Here is an 18,278-nt window from a genome sequence, read left to right as displayed (position 1 = left end):
CCGTATGTGCCCTTGCGACATATTGTTTAAAGTAAAAGTTTGTAATTTCGTTTTCTTCCAGCTGGTTAACAAAAGGAGCGATAATTTCTTCTATATACATTTGCGCAGTAAGAGTACCATTAAAAAAAATAGGTCCATAAATCCTCCTTCGATTGAGAGCACACCAAACTCCAATTTTTTGAGCGTGTAGAGGGCCCTCGACAAAGTTAGTTATCTGGTTTTTCAGAAGACCACATTCTCATATTCTGTGAGTTTACGTAACCACTTAAATGAAACCAGGCTTCATCAGATAAAAAGGTGATATTATGAAGTTCACCGTAGTTGTTTAAAAACCATTCACAAAAACAGCCCGTCGCGGAAAATCAACTTCATGAAGTTCTTGCTGACAAGTTAAACGATAGGAGAACAAACGCAAATCTTTTTTTAACACTGTGTGGCAGGTACCGACCGATACTCCCACCATTTGTGATAAAACACGTACAGAAGTTCTTGGCGCATTTTCCATTATTTGTTGGACATTTTCTTTTAATTCTTCAGTCCGCTTTTTAGGTCGGCCGCTTCCTTCTTTTCTTGTTACACTGCCCATTTCACGAAAAACATTAACACAACGCTGAACTGCACTTTGAAAAATTTTGTACTCAACAACGCCGGGAAATTGATTTGAAATTCTATGAAACATTCCTCAATAGAATACTTCCATATTCCATCAATCTTGCGTCCATTTCTAAAGTAGGACTCAATGATAAACACTTTTTGTTCTTGAGAAAACACCATTTTAAACGCTTTTTAAAACGAAAATATTCAAATTGATAGCGGCGATATAGCGCTTTGACAGATGACGTTTAAGTTCATTTGCTATACGCTACGCCCTACGTCCAAATTTTCAGAACCAACTTGACCACGTTTTTATTTGAACGCTCGTTATAAAAAATTCAACACGAAGTAAGCTCTTTCCCCCCTGGCATCAGCCCATCCTACCAATGTTCCCCTATCTTTGCCCCTGAAGATCCGAGAGTCGGCTTTTCCCTTTCGGAACACTCAGGGGCTACCGTTACCATTCCATCTGGGAACAGTGCGTCGGCCTGGAGCAGCCCCTTTCTCTGAAGCTCTGAGACGCCACTTATTCCTCTCGGTTTTCCTTACTTGTACCTCCCTCCCGACTATCCGCCAACCTGAATTAAAAATACGAATCGGATTAAGGTTCTTTATTTTCCGGAGAACTAATTAGGAGATTTCTAGGATATTAGTCTAGACCGTTTACCTATTTGTTAGTGGACAATAATAGTAAATAAAAGGATGTGTATGCTGTACATACTAAAAAGTAGTTTTCTGTGACATCCGAGTTCACACATAGAAAGGTCATCGCACTGTATTTAACAAAACAAAGATAGTTTAAATGTTGTGGCTAATAACGATAAAATGTAAAGTGTATAAAATTATGATGAAAGAAATACGACGAACTTTGTAATTTAAAATAAATAGATGTGATAGACAAATCAGATGCGAACATAAGATTTCAATTAGTAACTAACAATGTATATTATAGAGCGTAATAAAACTGACATTCGCGGCATTTTACTACCTTAATGAAATATAAGTGAGAAAGGCTGCAAAATCTAAAGAGCAATATAATATAATGATAGGTGAAAAAATAACAAGGAATTATGCACGATAACCTACACTGAAATATGCGCATGCTTTATTAAACAGAAAAATTCCTGAGATAGATACCAAACCTAAAGAGATGAATCACGCGAAATTAAATATCCATGATAATTTTGTTTTTATAATTGTGGAATTTTTACTGGTATTATCTATTTTAAAAATTGATTAATAGATTTTTTTAAGAAGAAGTAGGTACCAATAAATAGAAATACGAACATACAGGGTGGGCCATTAGTGTGAGAAAGTAAAATAACTCCCTTGTTACTCATCATACAGAAAAAAATTTATATAAAAGTTGTACAGAATCAAAAAACATAAACTACAAAATTAATTTGAAACATACAGGGCGATGAGTAAAAGGGGACACGCCAAATATAACATTTTTTAAATGGAACACCCTGTATATTTTTAAACTTATGGATTTCCGAGAAAATTCTGTATATGGCAATATGAACAGTTTATCATTATCAGTACGCCAAATAGTGCTGTTCATTTTTTTAGTCTGGTGGCAAGACAAATAAATTAAACATCATATTCCAAAAACCACATTTAGAAAAATAATTATACATTCTAGATAAAGGTATTTAAGGTTAATATGAAATTATTAACTTTACTAAATCATTCGTTACTTTATTATTTCCTAATTTTTGTTCCTGAAAATTCTTTCACGATCATTATTTTTAATTATATTGTGCAACAATTTCATGCTCAGAAGCAGTTATCAACAGCTTATTCAATCTTTCCCGAACTACAGCCCGTTTCAAGTAATCTGAGTTTTGAAAAACTTGTTCACTATTTACAACCATGATTTGCAATGCTAATAAAATTCTAAGTAGGTACACCTACACTTCGTGTCTGTCTGTCTCCGCTAATGTGAAAAAAATGAGTTGATATATACTCACATATTAAATACTCGCCATATCAATAATCGAAAATTAGACCAATTAATTACCTACATCATAATAAAACAAAAGAGTAAAGCGAGAAAAAACTTCAAAAAATTGTCTTCTTCATGTACATTGATTGTTTCGCCCTCTCCCTAGAACCAACCCAGAGTAAAGATAATATTATGTTAAGCCCTTTGAAACTCACTTGATTCCGATCAGTTCATTTCTCTATGATAAATGAATGAAACGTATTGTTTTCATTTATATTTATCAGACTTATTTAGAGGCGGGTGGTTAGTTGAATTTCAGTCTGTATTATACGCTAATTCTGTACGTTTAGTTTTTATTGTAAGAAAATACTTCTCTGAGAATGACCATCAAAACTATTAAGGTAAGGTTAAGGTTAATTAAACAATTAATTAGTTCAACCACTTTACATCTTTGAAAGATATTTTAGGAAAAGGTAATCAATATTTTTTGAGATTTATAATTTATTTACTAAAATATATAAATATCACATTTTTAAAAGGGACAGAAAATCTTCTAACTCACTGAGTGGGGGAATACTAGTCAATCATACTGTTTATTACATCTGCCTAGATTTCTTGTTTACCGTTTATTATTTTATCTGCAATAATACGTTGAAGTAGGTATATTGAACTTCCTCTTTCGTCACTTTAATGTGATAATTAGTACATTTTAAGTTACAGAGTTATCATTTTTAAGTGTCATTCCTCCACTCTCCCCTACGTCAAAAAAGGATAAACTTTTAATTACACAAGATAATAGTCTGCGAAATAATGTATGCAGTTTTTTCAACAAATACTAAAAACAAGTTTCGATTGGAATATTCAATGGAAATGAAAAAGAATTCAGTATGTCATATAATTTATTATTTTATTCGTAATTGAAATATGTCGTGTGAATATATGGTAACATACAATGTATAAAGGTGTTTAATAAAAAACCTCTAATTAGATTATAATCTGTTTGCTTCTTTCAATAAATAAATATAAAACTGTACTTTTAATCGGATATGAAAATTAGAAAAAATATTAATATTATTAATAACGTTCACTAAAACTTCTTACGATAAGAGCAGTGACAACCAAACATCCAGATATAATGAATGTTATGTCTTCTGTTCCGACTCTTTTAATTTATAAAATGAGATGCCGTTACAATAATTTTATATACAAGGTGGAACTAAAATGTTTCACCAAACTTTAATGGCAGTTACTATATTGCAAATCTCACACGAAAATGTTCGTTCGTGTGGGTGCGTTTGCTCGCGTATAGTAACCCAAGTTCCTGGAGTCCCTGGATCATGGCTTTCATGCCGTCGGCGACGTGGCAGGCACAGGTGGAAGACGTACGAGACAGGGTTTCAGGTGCCCAGAATCAGCGGCTGGTCAGGGTGCGAAAGCGAGCCCCCCGAAGTAAAGCTTCATTTGGCATGACATTTTTTAAATTGTCGGAGAATCTAATGGAGATGTTGAAACTGGGAGCCAATAACGATATAGACTACTACTACTGAGTAACGTGATTATGAGATTTATGGGGTTATAGGGTTATGGAGTTAGGGGGTTAGGGTTAAATATATTCTGTTTATAGACCCTGATATATCCCGCGATGAAAGAGCAAGTTAAACTACTGAGTAATGTGGTTATTGGAGTTATCGGTTATGGGGTTATGGGAATATATGGTTATGGGGTTAGGAGGTTTGAGGTTGAATGTATATGTTTATTGGGTTATTGTGGGTGCACAGCTCCCTTTACAGGATCGTTGTGTGTAACAGAACTCGAAAGCTTGAGTTATAATGTTATAAGGGGTTATTGATAAAACGTAACGTGATGGGGTTACATGGATCACGGATTCGGATTTAGCTACCCTGAAAACATGTAGTAGACGTAGTCTGACTTTCAGTCCCGAGAAACATTTTCTCTGTGTGGCTGTGTTATTTATTCATTTCATTTTATTTTGAATAATTAATTTTTACGAACTATTTAATGAGTACTAGTGTGGTGCAATCCAATAATAGTTGGGCATGTAGCCCATAGAGTAATTGTTTCCCGCAGTACGAGCAGTTATTAATCTTGTCTGTGTACCTATCGAAGAATGTTGTTTGACTTCATTTGATAGGATTTGTTTGAATTAGCTTATTATCTTAATAAAGAGTAAAAAAATATTCTTTTTAACATGACAACTATTTCACGTACATAAAGTCCATTAATTTTCAAATGTACCTTTACCAATTTTAAAAGCTATGCAGACAACAGTAATTTTACTCTTAATTTTAAAAAATATGAATAATAATGCATTGCAACTAAATTCAAGTATAATAAAATGTCAAAATAAGTTTTTTCAGAAATAATTTCTGACAATGATTAGAAACAAAACAATAGAATGTAATAAATTAAAAAAAAACGGATTTATCTTTGATTTTAACTTGAAAATTCTAGTAGATCATCAAAAATCATTGTTCGTTCAAACCATCATAATTAAAATTAAGTTTTAAAAGAATAATGTAACTACACAACACACATGACCAAATATGCATACTGTAAGTACTTTTGACCATTACCTAGTATGAAAAACGTGACAAGTAATTGTCATTCTAGGAAAGATGAAGTAATTTACAGAAGTCAGTAGTAGGAGCAGTGCGTATGTGTGTTTTAACAGTGCACATGCAACGATAATTGACCATTCAGCATTTGTTTCATTCGATTCACAACGCTGCCTCGCCTATTGTTGTTTATTGACAACGTATTGATTTATATTACTTAGAAATTAGATAAGGGGATAAGGGCAACCACTTTTTACTTATTCCTTTTCACTAGACCAAATTGTGCAAGATAGTTGCATAAGACAAAAGTAATTTGCATAATAGATTTTCTTATTTACTTCATTAATCATTATCTGTTACTAAGTGGTATCTTGTCCAATATATTTATGCATACCTACCTACTTAATAAAATATTACGAACGGAGTTTACATTTAAAAAAATACATAATGGTGAGTGGAATTATATATAAAGTCAAAAACATACCTTTTACATCATATATACAGAACTCTCATAACTGATTACAAGCCACGTGACTTGTAATTTTGTTTGGAATAGTAATTTTATATCTTTCACGTTGGCAATTAAATTGTGATAAAATTAAAAATTAAAAACGATAAGATCAAGATTACATTATAAAACAACATTCTATTTCACCGGCTGTGATTGATGTAATTTTTCACGAGATGCTGATCAACCAGTCAGCGATCGCATTATCTTGAGCGTAGAGGTAACAGTTTGTCATTGTTCATTATAAGCGAATCATTAATCTTGATGATTTTTCATTACCAATGCCAGCCCTGCAATGTTGGTTAGCTAAGCTCGGCAGTCACATGGCTTATAAACATTTATTAAGGCTTTGTAGTTTGATATTTACAATAGGTTTATAGGTGCAATAGCAGCATTGCGACAGCCCTTCAGGGCTGTTTCTTACCAGCAAAGCAACAATAAGAGTAATGATTTTTTTCCTAAAACGATTCCTAAGAGTTTTTGACAAATAATTCAAGAACCATCGAAGATTTGATACAGCCCGGCTTCACATTGGAGCCATCACATATAGAATTTAATCAAAATCGAGGGACCCAAATGTTTCAAATCTCAAAAGAAAGTTATTTGAATTTGTAAATTGTGCAGTGTTTAAGAAAAGTTAAGAGGTATAGTTTTTCCAAAGTCAATTGAAGAACCTATAATTTCAAGATATGTACCAGGCTCGGTCGCTAAGCAGCAACTAGGCATTGAAATAATTGAAAAACTTGTTCCCATATTTATTTAGCCATACCCATATATAGGTCTGGTCGAACTAAACGTGCAGGTGGTAGAAATGTATACGACTAGTTGAAGAATGCAAGCGCGGCCAAAGGAAAACGAGCACAGTTGTATTGGGCTTCTGGGCAATAAATCGCAACAGGCGACAAGTGGTTCATAAATTGCCCAGCAGTGCAGTGCAGTAGTGCGCAAATTTGGTGTGAATCAGGCAATTTTAATTTATTATAGGCACCTTCGATCAATTATTCATATTACAATTGCGAAAGGGTGAAATAAGAGGGATATTTTGTTTATTAATATTATCACAACATGGCATTTTGGAGACCTTTTGAAACGGAACAAAACAAAATTTACCACCAATATAATAAAATTGTTTGAGGACATAAATAATTAAAATATGTTGTTAGCCAAATGAACATATAATAGAAATTTTCTACACATTATATACAAATTATTATAATTTAATTTTTAGGGACGCCTATGAAACTCATTAAATTTTATTACCAGACATTTTTTTGCATATTCAACTGACTTTGGAAGGACTATACAAAAGTTTTAGTTGGAAACGGTTCATCCAATTCTGTAAAAGAAAATTCTCTTTAATATCAAATAACTTTTTCTTTAATGTTGAAAACATTTAAGCCTCTAATTGCGCCTCTGATTAAGATTTTTTTGTGAAGGTATTTGCTATAAGAGAACTGTACTGCACCAAATTTGAAGTATATATCTTACGTTTTTGAGTAATTGAAAAACAATTATGCTTTACTTCCAATCTTTGAAGGATCTTGAAGGATTATAGAGCACTTAGTAACGGTTTTATGAAAAAAGTTAATCTTATTTTTTTATTATTTTGACGTCAGCCCTAAAAGTTTATGGCAACGCTATGTCGTAAATAATAGCTAAATATACAGGAATTAACATTAGTAAATGTTTTGCTATCATAAATATACTGCCCCAAATAGGATATTCCTTATAAAACAACGATTGCGAACAAAAATTATACCATTCTGATAATGACGGTAGTTATAAGGTAAGACTTATAACTCTTGTTTGCTGAATGATGTTTATAACTATCATACATTTGAAAGTAACGTTAAATTCATGAGACTTTCAAAATAATACTGCCACTGGGCGGCATAAACTGAGGCACCCGGAATTTGGTATTAGTGCACTATCGACGATGCCAGTTGTTAGTTTTTAAATCAACTTACACTGTGGGGAGTAACAATGAAAAATAATTTGGTAAAACAGACTGCTTTTGTATAACTTAGCGACGTGTCATTTTAAAGTCAACATATTTTTTTATTAATCACTGTGGTCAAAGCGACGAACATTACAAAACATTCTATCGATTCTAAAAAAATATAATTTTTTACATGATTTATTAAATATTAATTAATACAGGGATACGTTACTAATTGTAAGTATTTTTTTAATGTGTTAAGACCGTTAAGACTGCGAAACTAATGAATAATCATTTAGTGAAAACATATTTAATATTACGATATGTTATTTTAAAGTCAACGTATGTTTCTGATGTTAAAATTGAACATTAAAAAAAGTGTATTTCGAAAAACTGAGATTGAGGCTTGGAACTGAGAGTGCTAGTTGAGACCTCTAGTCCTGCCTTCGACTAATAAATTTACAATTTTTAGAATGTTAAATTTTACATGTGCTAGTTAATAATTTTAAGATTTAACAGCTTTTAAACTATAATTTATGATCCATATAATGACATCACTCATGTTATTAACTTCGAATACAATTCTTAATTAATTTTCCTGCTGGAAATGGATATAAATAAAGTTTCGAAAGTTCGAAAACTAAAAAGAGTATTACTTTTTCTTACATGAGTGCATCTCCGTTTTTTTTTAAAAACTTTGTGTTTGATGTATCGAATTTATTTCAAGTTAGCATTGTATGAAGAAAATTAATATTTGAATCATTTTTCAATATTTGAATAAGAAAATATTTTATAATATTTCAGATTAAACCAGATATAAACACCAGTTATGTTTATATAAACACCATAATAAAGCTACGGATGATTATTTATTAATAGTCAAAACATTATGTCATCCATTGATCAGATAATAATATGATTAACACCTCTAACACAATGTTTTCCATATTTATTATTAAAATTTACATTTAAATTTGACTAAAAAATTTGCGTTAAGATATTAAAAAGGTTGTGATTAACCTGTTGTTAAGGTCTACAGCAAAACATGTTTCATGGTAATAATAATTTAATAGGTATTAAGTAATTTTAAATATTTCTGGAATTTGCGGTGTGAGTTTTATGAAACCATTAACCATAAATTATATTAAAATTATTAACTTTTTCTTTTTCTTAACACAGTTCTTAATATTCCACAAGCTTTGTTAAATAAACTTGTAATTATTATTAACATTAAGCATGGATTTTCTTTAATTAATTTATCTAAATTGTGCACACCTAGATTCAAGAATTAAGATATGAAGTAATTCCAATAGCTAATTCTCAGCTACCTAAGTTTTCGAAACAGAATAATAGTTTAGGTATTTTTGTTTCTAGATATTATTGATTTTGACTTTGTATACACATAATGTCTAAGCTTTAGTTGCAAAATGAATGTAAAAAGCCAAAATAATTGGAATTTGTTACACGAATAAATACAGCCTAAAAATATTTTATCATTTTCCATACACGGGATTTGATTTTCCATAAATATTTGCAAGTGCTAATATTTTTTACGAGTAATCTTATAACATCAGTTCTTATTTCATTATGTCATCTCCGAGGCATTGTCAATATATATTTGATTTGTCATAAAAAAATTGATTTATTTGTTTGCTTTTTCTCAAAAATAATAATACCTGAATACCTTAAATAAGGATAATTACAGCGATTCAAATTTTATATCCACCATTCACTCAATTTGAAAAGTTTGAGATGAATGTGAAATTCCAATAATTTTTGTGAAAGAGCATTTTCGATTATAAGTTTCCGAAATGGAAAAAACATTATGTCATTTTTATTGTCAAATATCTCAAGTTTTTGACGGAAACTAAAATAAATTTAGGTGAGATAACAAAACTAACCTATGAATGGTCACTGCTACTCACAATCAGTGCTTAACCCTCAAATAACCAAGAAGATAAGAGAGACTTGTTCTTTCACAAGTACCATAAAACCAAGAGATATTAATAATTCATACCACATAGTCAATATAGCTGAATATTACAGAAAAGAAATTCGAGAAAATTGTCCATTGTGTAGATAACTAAAAACAGAAAATGGAGTATGACTTCATATTTTTTTAACGATACACAAGAGAATATTTATTATTTTTATTTATTGCTCACATATTTGTATTTATAATTATAATGATACCGAACACAGTAAATAATTTTCCTGTATTACCGTTGTAGAACGTATTACAAAATTTGTGGTTAATGAGAAATGGGATATAATTTGAAAAACCTATTTTTAAAATAAATTTTTTCGTAAATTGATTTTTAGAGTTAAGTTACTGATAACGTTGCTCAATCCTAGAAATTATTAACGGTTTCTGTTATATTAGATATTTTTTTAGATAAATAATCACCATATAAGAGCAAATAATTTATGTATTGTTTTTTTATATGAGTTTCAGCGCTTCTAATCCACTTTTGATTTTTCATCATGTCTTGTATGTGGTTTACTTACGAGCCAGTGATGATGACATATTCGTCCTCCAGCACAAACGCCCTACGTCCAACAACGTTGCGGTTCGCCGTGGTGATACTTATCATTATAAGATGTGCGCGTTACTGCTAGTAGTATAGAAAAGTTTTTTAAGTGTGCTGAAATGACATTCGTGAGATATGAGTAAGAAAATAAATTTTAAATCCGTGACATTACGGAGACAACTACTTTGTGGACTAATGCTCCGACCTGCATTGAAACCTGTAATAATTAAACAGCTAAGATCATTGGTCAGTCGTCGAACCCCTCATATATGATTAATTTTTATTTTTTTTTTTCTAAACACGAAAACACCCAGCAAAATCAAGAAATTGTTGTACCTTTTTAAAAAATGATATTTTTTTGTTTCGTGTAAACTTAATTAGCTTATCATCTTTTTATACGATCAGTTATGCAATACTGCTTATAATACGATTATGTACATTGACATACATACACATTTTATCTTAGTATCTTATGTTACGTATTTTTTCATTACTGTGAAACACACGCAAACATTTTTTTTTGTATATACGTGGTACTTCCGCAACATAAAGTTTTTAATTTATTTTAACTTCTGGATTACTTCTTTTATGAGTCATTTTTACAGTCAACTTTTAAATAAATCATTTATAATACATATCTCTGCTGCTGCTGCAGTTGAAGATCTAAGTAGCTGATAACTACAACAGCCTTGACTTTTACGCAATACAAAACCTCAATCAGTACATTTGATATGTATTTTTGATATCATGTTCAGCTGGAGAAAAAAACGTAATGAATGAAAGATTTCCGCTTTGCTTTTAGGGTCAAGGTTATATTTGCTATCGGATCGGAGCTAGCTAATTCTTTCAAATATTTGCCATGCTTTCTAGAAAATGTTTGAAGTGCTTGTATAATAATTTGAGGATGTCGTTTACCACAATTAGCATTTCTGGAAATATTTCCAATACATTCCTTTCTCTGTTAAAATATATTGTATAGGTATTATTAGTGTACTGAATTAATAAATATTACCGCTACCTGAATCACATTAGTCAATAATATAATAATAAAGAATAATATTAGTGGGTGGATGTGTGAACCAGATATTTAAATCATTCTTCAATCGTGATTTATGATGGAGAAATAATAAGCCTCCGTTATTTACATAATATATTAATTCATCAATCACTGCATGTATGCAGAATTAATTTTGTTGCGTACGTCGACGAATAAGATTATGCTAAAAAACTGCCATAAAAACATAAATTACTTTCAAACTCGTTAAACATTGTAGGTATAATCATTTAGAAACCTCTTTATTGGTTAAGATATTACACAAAAAATAAAGCAAATATTTGATTTTATTTTGTAAACATACAAGTATTAAACACTTTTTAAGTGTATAATTTTGTGTATGCATTTTATGTGCTATGCAATTATCGAAGCAATTCAGCATTTTTAAATATAATATTGCGCTTGCAACTAAACATTATATCGTTAACTAGTATTTGGTTTAGTTAACTTTTTTCCATGCATAACTTCTAAATTAAAGTAAATAAATGACAAAATTATGATTTTTATACATGGTTTAAAAATATCTAAAATTTGAATAAATATAGTCTGAGGTAGCGGATACCTATACAAGGTTTAACAATAATAAGGTGACAAACTTCACCAGCAAATAGAACACGCTTAGTAGGGTACTTCATATAAAATTTTTGCCTAAAGTGCTTCTTTGGTGCGATACAGGGTGTTGAGAAAAAAAATATGTTTTTAAAACAGTAGGAGGGAATAACCCAAATTTTGTATGAATACGTACTATACTACACACTCCTCATAACCTGAGGCCTGCAATGATTAAGAGTGTAATCCAGGTGTAGAGATATGGGGAAGCCGAATCCATTTTTTTATTAAATAGTTCTACGCCACTGACTTTTAAAAAAATTAGCTGAATTTCTAAATTGCCTGTTCCCTTTAGAGCAAAAAGTGTAAAATTTTATTATGGGATATTTTGTTAATAGCATAAATGTTAAAATCTACCTACATAACCTTTTTCTTAGAAATGTTCTGAAGCAAAACTTGTCTTTTCATCGTACATCAAATAACTGGAGGCTCGCCCGAAAAAAGTGTGGTTACACTTTTTTTTCTAAAGGGAACAGACAATTTATAAATTCACATGATTTTTTTTAGAGTCAGTGGCGTAGAAATATTTTAGAAAAAAGGAGTCCGGTTTCCCCATATCTCCCCACCTCGATTACACTCTTAATCATTGAAGACATCAGGTTATGAGGAGTATGTAGTATAGTATTCGTACCAAATTTGGTATTATTCCCTACTACCATTTTCAAAACATTTGAAAAATATTTTTTTTTCAACTTTTCAACACGTGTATCTCACAAAGAAAGCACTTTAGGCAAAAATTTTATACGAAGTACCCCTAATAATTTTAAGTGTTATCTCTGAAGTTTGTAACCTCATTTTTGTTACACCTTGTATAGTTCCTTTTGAGAATATTGTGCCATTTTCAAATTAAAAATATGTCTTAATACAGAGTATTAATTGTTCGCCTCAAGATAATGATGTCTATTATAGGGACATTTGAGTGACTGAAGTTATAAAAAATTGCCATTGAGGGCCATTAGAATGGCTAAACAGGTTACAAATATGGTTAATTTTTATAATTTTTGAAACAATTGATTATTTCGATTTTCTATTCATAACGTTCACATTGTATGGACACAGCTTGAGAGTATAAAACACTTTAGTAAAAAGTGGTACGTGAGGGGGCAGGGGAAAACAAACAAGTGCACTGTCCACCAAGATCGTGCGACTTTTTCCTGTGGGGATTTCCTTAAAAGAAGTCTAATATGCCGAATGAGTCGCGGTGGACATCTGTCCGACCAGGGCTAGTGAAAAGAGATGGCAGGAAGACCACGTTCTGTGTGCCGAAGCTTTAACGTTCTATGAATAAAAAAGCTTCCATGACCTACTCCCAGAATCATAAACCAACTTTCAAAGCCCTTTACGATATATCAACAACATTCCACCAAGACATTGTTACAAATTTTCCTTTTTGGTCTTTGCAAACCATATATTGATGGCGGCACACAAATTCATTCATCCTGAATCCTATCTTTAAATACTTCAGTATTTAGTCTTTTAAAAATGTAAAGGATGTCATTTTCCTCCCTTTTACCACTCCCGTAATTGTAGCCTACTTCTATTAAACTCAGAAGGTCCAACCTATACAACCCTGTGCCCAGTGGTCGCGACCAAACATTTGCTGCACTTTGGAAATGTTAACAGTTAACGTTACTTAAACATGTCTAATGTTAAAATTATTTTGCATACATGTGCGTTACTTTTTTAATATCACTACACTCTGTGGGCATAAAAATCATCTTTAAAAGACGGCATGGGCCCATTGCCATTAACGTGATATAGAAAGAAATTTACTTTAATGATGAATATTTAGAAGAATATCCTAACGAAGTTGCCGAATGTGGAAATTTCAATAAAGTTTTTATAGTATAAAAAGTAAAAGAAACGATATTTTTTGTGAAGTTATGTGAGAATGTGAAATATTTTAAACAACAACAATTTTTATGCATTACAGTTAATTCAGTCTAGGAGACAATTGTGATACATTTTTCATATTTCTTAGATAATTCATTTCTATCAATCACTTTCACAATCTGTGTCTATATTTACACAAACGCCTAAGTACCGATATATCTACCTATTTGTCAAGCTCGACAACCGGAACTTTTATGTATAAGACATTTAGGTGTGCAATGCACTTAAGTTTTTCATTTTCCGGTTTACTTATTTCATAGCTATATGTAGTGTTTAGAATGGTCTTCACTGCTAAAATGGTTATGATGACCACTACATATTTGTATCATAAAATATAATATAAAGTGTTATTTATTAAACGAAATATACATAGGTACATACTGTTGATTCACTGTAACCTTTTATACATTTAACCTAGCCGGACGGCCAGAAAAATATTGCCACCGAAATATCCGACTATTAAGAGGCAACTAACTTTGAAATTATGGGACCTAATATAGGTTTCGTTGTAACAGAAGCAACGCGAACATTTTTTTATTACAACAAAATTAGTAACAAATATAAATTATAATCTAAACTAAATAATATATAGAATATAGAAAAGACCTAAGTCAATCTGGTAACCGTAGAATGAATGAAAATTATGGGACATTCTCTATCATTTGTCGTTTTTTCGGCATACAGGGCGTTAAAGTTAAAACAAAGGTTTTTATTAATAATTCTTTTATTTTCTAAGACATTCCATCGAAATTTTGCGAAGAATTTCGTCTCATACTAGCACACTATCTGTGTAATTTCTATAAACAAAATTTAAAACCCGAATGGAAGAACTTTCTTTAAACACTTTGTTCGTATAGATATTGCTTCTTAGATCAAGTGTTTCTTTAATATTTTATTTCTTGTAAAATTGTGATGTAGGGTTTATTTTAAGACAATTTGTAACTTCTTTGGTTGTATTATATGAACTTCTTTGTGTATGCTACGTCTAGAGATTGGCATGTAAAAAAAAATTATCAACACCGACAAGGGTTTTAATAATAAGCGTCCTCTTAATTTACTTAATCTAATTTGACAAATTATGTATACCAATTTAATATCGACATTTCCAGTTAGCTATACATATTCTCATATAAAGTCTTCATATATATCAAAATTTGTTGTTTTAGCCTTGTGCAATTTGTCTTCGTAATTGTCAACCTGAAAACTTTGTGCTAAGGACAAATGAATAAAGACAAAATTTTTCAAAATTGTTATTGCAAAACTAGTTATTCGTTCTGGATCTGTGCCATCCAAAAGCATTTTTGTAAAGTTTAGTTGGAAGTAGAGAAATTAAACAACAGGAATCAATATCACATAAAAATTGGAGTTATTTTCACTCAATTTATGTCCACTCAATTGAGTGAAATTTTCCTCTATTCGTTGAGTAGGTATAACTAAAATTTTATGAGTGAAACTATCGGTTCAAATATTATCAAAACTATGTAAAATTATCAAAATGCCCAATATTTATTGAAAATGTACTCAATAATTTCAATCAATGGATTCACTCACACCGATTTATTTACACAAAGAAGCTTCAATACCTCATCCAAATTAAGCCATAAATCAAAATCTGTAAAAGAGCAAAATATAAAAAAATGCTTAATCTAAAAAACAACACTCTTAGACCAATCAATGATTGCTCCGCTCTCGCTTTTATTTTCTTTTATCGACATTAAAAAATTATACAAACCATACGTAAATTTCATGATTATGTCCCAAAAAACAAGGATTTTATTAACAAAATGTCATATTTAAATTATAACACTCTGTATCTTGGAAAATAGTCTAAAAAAAAATGTCATATGATAATACGTGGTTAAACAGTTTGACCTACTTTTTTTAACATCTTGTTATCTTAAAATTATTCCTTTTTAGTAGTATAATTAGTTTATTCAGGCCCAGAAAATTTCTGCACCCCCGGTAACATTTTAAGAATGCTGCCTCTCTTCTTCGTTTTCATAAATTAAATAAAATTTAGGGTTGTATTTTGTATATTCTAGACTTTCTAATAATACTCTCCACTCATCGTAAAATAATATAGGTCTATATCTACCCTACAGCGTAAATATAGTTTTATATTCTAAATAAGCATTATAATAGCGTGAATATTGAATAACGATTCGGTAACATGCAATACAGGTGCACGAGGTTTTATTAGGTACCTACTTGTTATGCTGCTATGGAAATACATTGTGCTTTGTTATAATTTAAGTATAATTACACATAAGTATTTTTTTACAACATCCAGTTAGGTGGTTAAAAAGCTATTATACCCGATTATGTTTTTTCTCGGAATGAATTCCCATAATGAGTTTCAAAATTTCATACTATTTATTATTTTTGTAATGAAATATTACAGTCCGTTGTCACTGTCAATAGAAAAAGCGAAATGTCATTTACGTTCAAAAAACAATATTATGAGGAAGACAGGTACGCTGAAAAATGTATTATTATCACCAGGGAAGAAATAATATGACATAATCAATTTTTATTTAACATTTGTTAACAGTCTGTAAAAATTTGGTCGAAGTGATATCTAAAAATATTCAGATGAACATTTTAAACAGTTTGTACTATAATAATTATTATTGAAACTGGTTGACTTACTCAAAGAAACGACTATAAGAATAAAAAATTGTAATGAAGGCGCAGTATAATATGGAAATAATTCTTTTCAGTATCACAGATCTTTAAAATCGGAAATTTTCTATTTCTAAGAATTTAAATAATTTAGCTGAAACGTAATTCTATCATTTTATATATCAGTTTTTTATGGGTTTCCCATTATCGTAATTCTGCTTGAACAAAGTTATAGACGTTATAATGCCCAACGGTGTTAACTCACTGAAGCGCAAACGGCATCGACAGCACAGTTAACAGTTAAATGTCACAACGGAAGATACCTACTATATTTTGTATCGCCTAAGATACAAGAGATATGATTCTTATTGAACTTGAAATACCATTATATAAATCAAAATGAGTGACAAAACGCTTTTACCGTGAAAAATATGTACTGATATTAACCAAGAAGTATTAGTATTTTAATAATATTCCATTATTTATTGCAATATATAAGCAATGACTTCTGGAAAACATGGTGTTCTGCCAGAAATTAATCTAGTCATTAAATTCATTTATAGTATTTTTTTGTAATCATTACGCTCAGAGAACATATGTAGTTAAAAAATGGAGTTCTAGATCATAAAAATCCTTATACAGCTTATGAATTATACATGACTTTATGGTAGTATTCATTTCACAGTTACCGAGAATATTTTCAAATGTTTCCACTGGTTTACATTAAATTAAGTATTAATTACATAACTAAATTTCTGTTATTAAAGCAAATTATAAACATTCTAAATTTCGATATAATTGTAGGTATCGGTCCATATAACTAATTGTAAATAGTTATTGCAGAGAATGTCTCATTAATTTATATGTCTTATCTTCATGAACTTTACATCGATATTAATTTTGGTGTCCACTAATGATTTCACAACAGGTCAAGGTATATAAAGGTAGACCTTGGAATTTTTATTCTCTCTCCCTTGGAATCTTGCAAACACAGATACATTAACAGGACTCAAGACTCGTTAACAAAAGTCACACACGCACTTATAGACATATCGTTTTTTAACATAAATCGTAACTATACATTTCAGTCAAAGAAACATAATACTCGAACTTATACTATTCTAATGTAGAAGTCGTCCTAGATGTGTTTGATGGGGAAGAAACAATATTTTTATTTATGATATAGGTCAAGTATACTCATGTTGAGCATGAGAAGTATTGGAAAATCTACGATACTTTTTGGTTGTGACAAATATTTCGCAAAAGTATTAAAATATTATATATAGTATATATCTTTCCTATATCCTGTTACACATCCCAATGTTTGCAAAATCATAAATATTTTATGTGATGGAATTTGTTTAACATATTAACACTGTGTATGAAGTGTGTCACATGAAAACTTTAAAACAACGATATTTCATATAATAAACTGAATATTATTTTTGCATTGCAATTGCAAAGACAAATAGTTGCTTTCAACAATACAAATATCAAGGCTACTTTAAAATCACGACTTTTTAGTCCAAAGAAAGTACTTATTTACATTGTTGAATATTACATCATTACATTTTCTTAAATGTTTTACTTGTAGGCTACCTTTACTAAGAAAATGTTTTAAAATAATTAAGTAATTAATTATACACACCATTGCACATCGAATAAATCAAGAATTATTTATTGTGAAATTGTGTCAAAAATTACCTGATGGACTGCAAAGAAAAAAGCAACACCAGAAGTGCGAAACTCCCCCAACGAATTCGGCTAGAGCGCATGCTGATTGCTCAGCCTAAACATTTGACCACCGGAATCACAAAACATCACTAAATCACCATACAAATTGAACTGAAATAATGCAATAGTCGGCTAGATAAAACACAATTTTAACACATAACAACTATGATAAAAATTCGGTAAATTAAGAATACGTTTCCTCACACACCTACTTTCAAACTGTCACTATCTAAAATTTAACTGACGGTAAAACACTGCGCTGTAAATACT

At 30.5% G+C, this 18,278-nt stretch overlaps 1 protein-coding gene across 1 annotated transcript in view; it reads right to left on the bottom strand.

The window, feature by feature from the left end:
- The window catches only part of LOC108913426 (protein Wnt-2-like), a 166,651-nt gene extending 148,602 nt beyond the window's left edge, over positions 1 to 18,049 (bottom strand). Inside the window, exon 1 of the mRNA XM_018718975.1 lies at positions 17,979 to 18,049. Within this exon, the coding sequence (XP_018574491.1) occupies positions 17,979 to 18,049 (71 nt within the window). The remainder of the gene's footprint in view (positions 1 to 17,978) is intronic.
- Between the last annotated feature and the right edge of the window lie 229 nt (positions 18,050 to 18,278).

Source organism: Anoplophora glabripennis, unplaced genomic scaffold (genome assembly GCF_000390285.2).
Source record: "Anoplophora glabripennis isolate ALB-LARVAE unplaced genomic scaffold, Agla_2.0 scaffold412, whole genome shotgun sequence".
Lineage (NCBI taxonomy): Eukaryota > Metazoa > Arthropoda > Insecta > Coleoptera > Cerambycidae > Anoplophora > Anoplophora glabripennis.
This window is presented reverse-complemented; position numbering and strand designations above follow the sequence as displayed.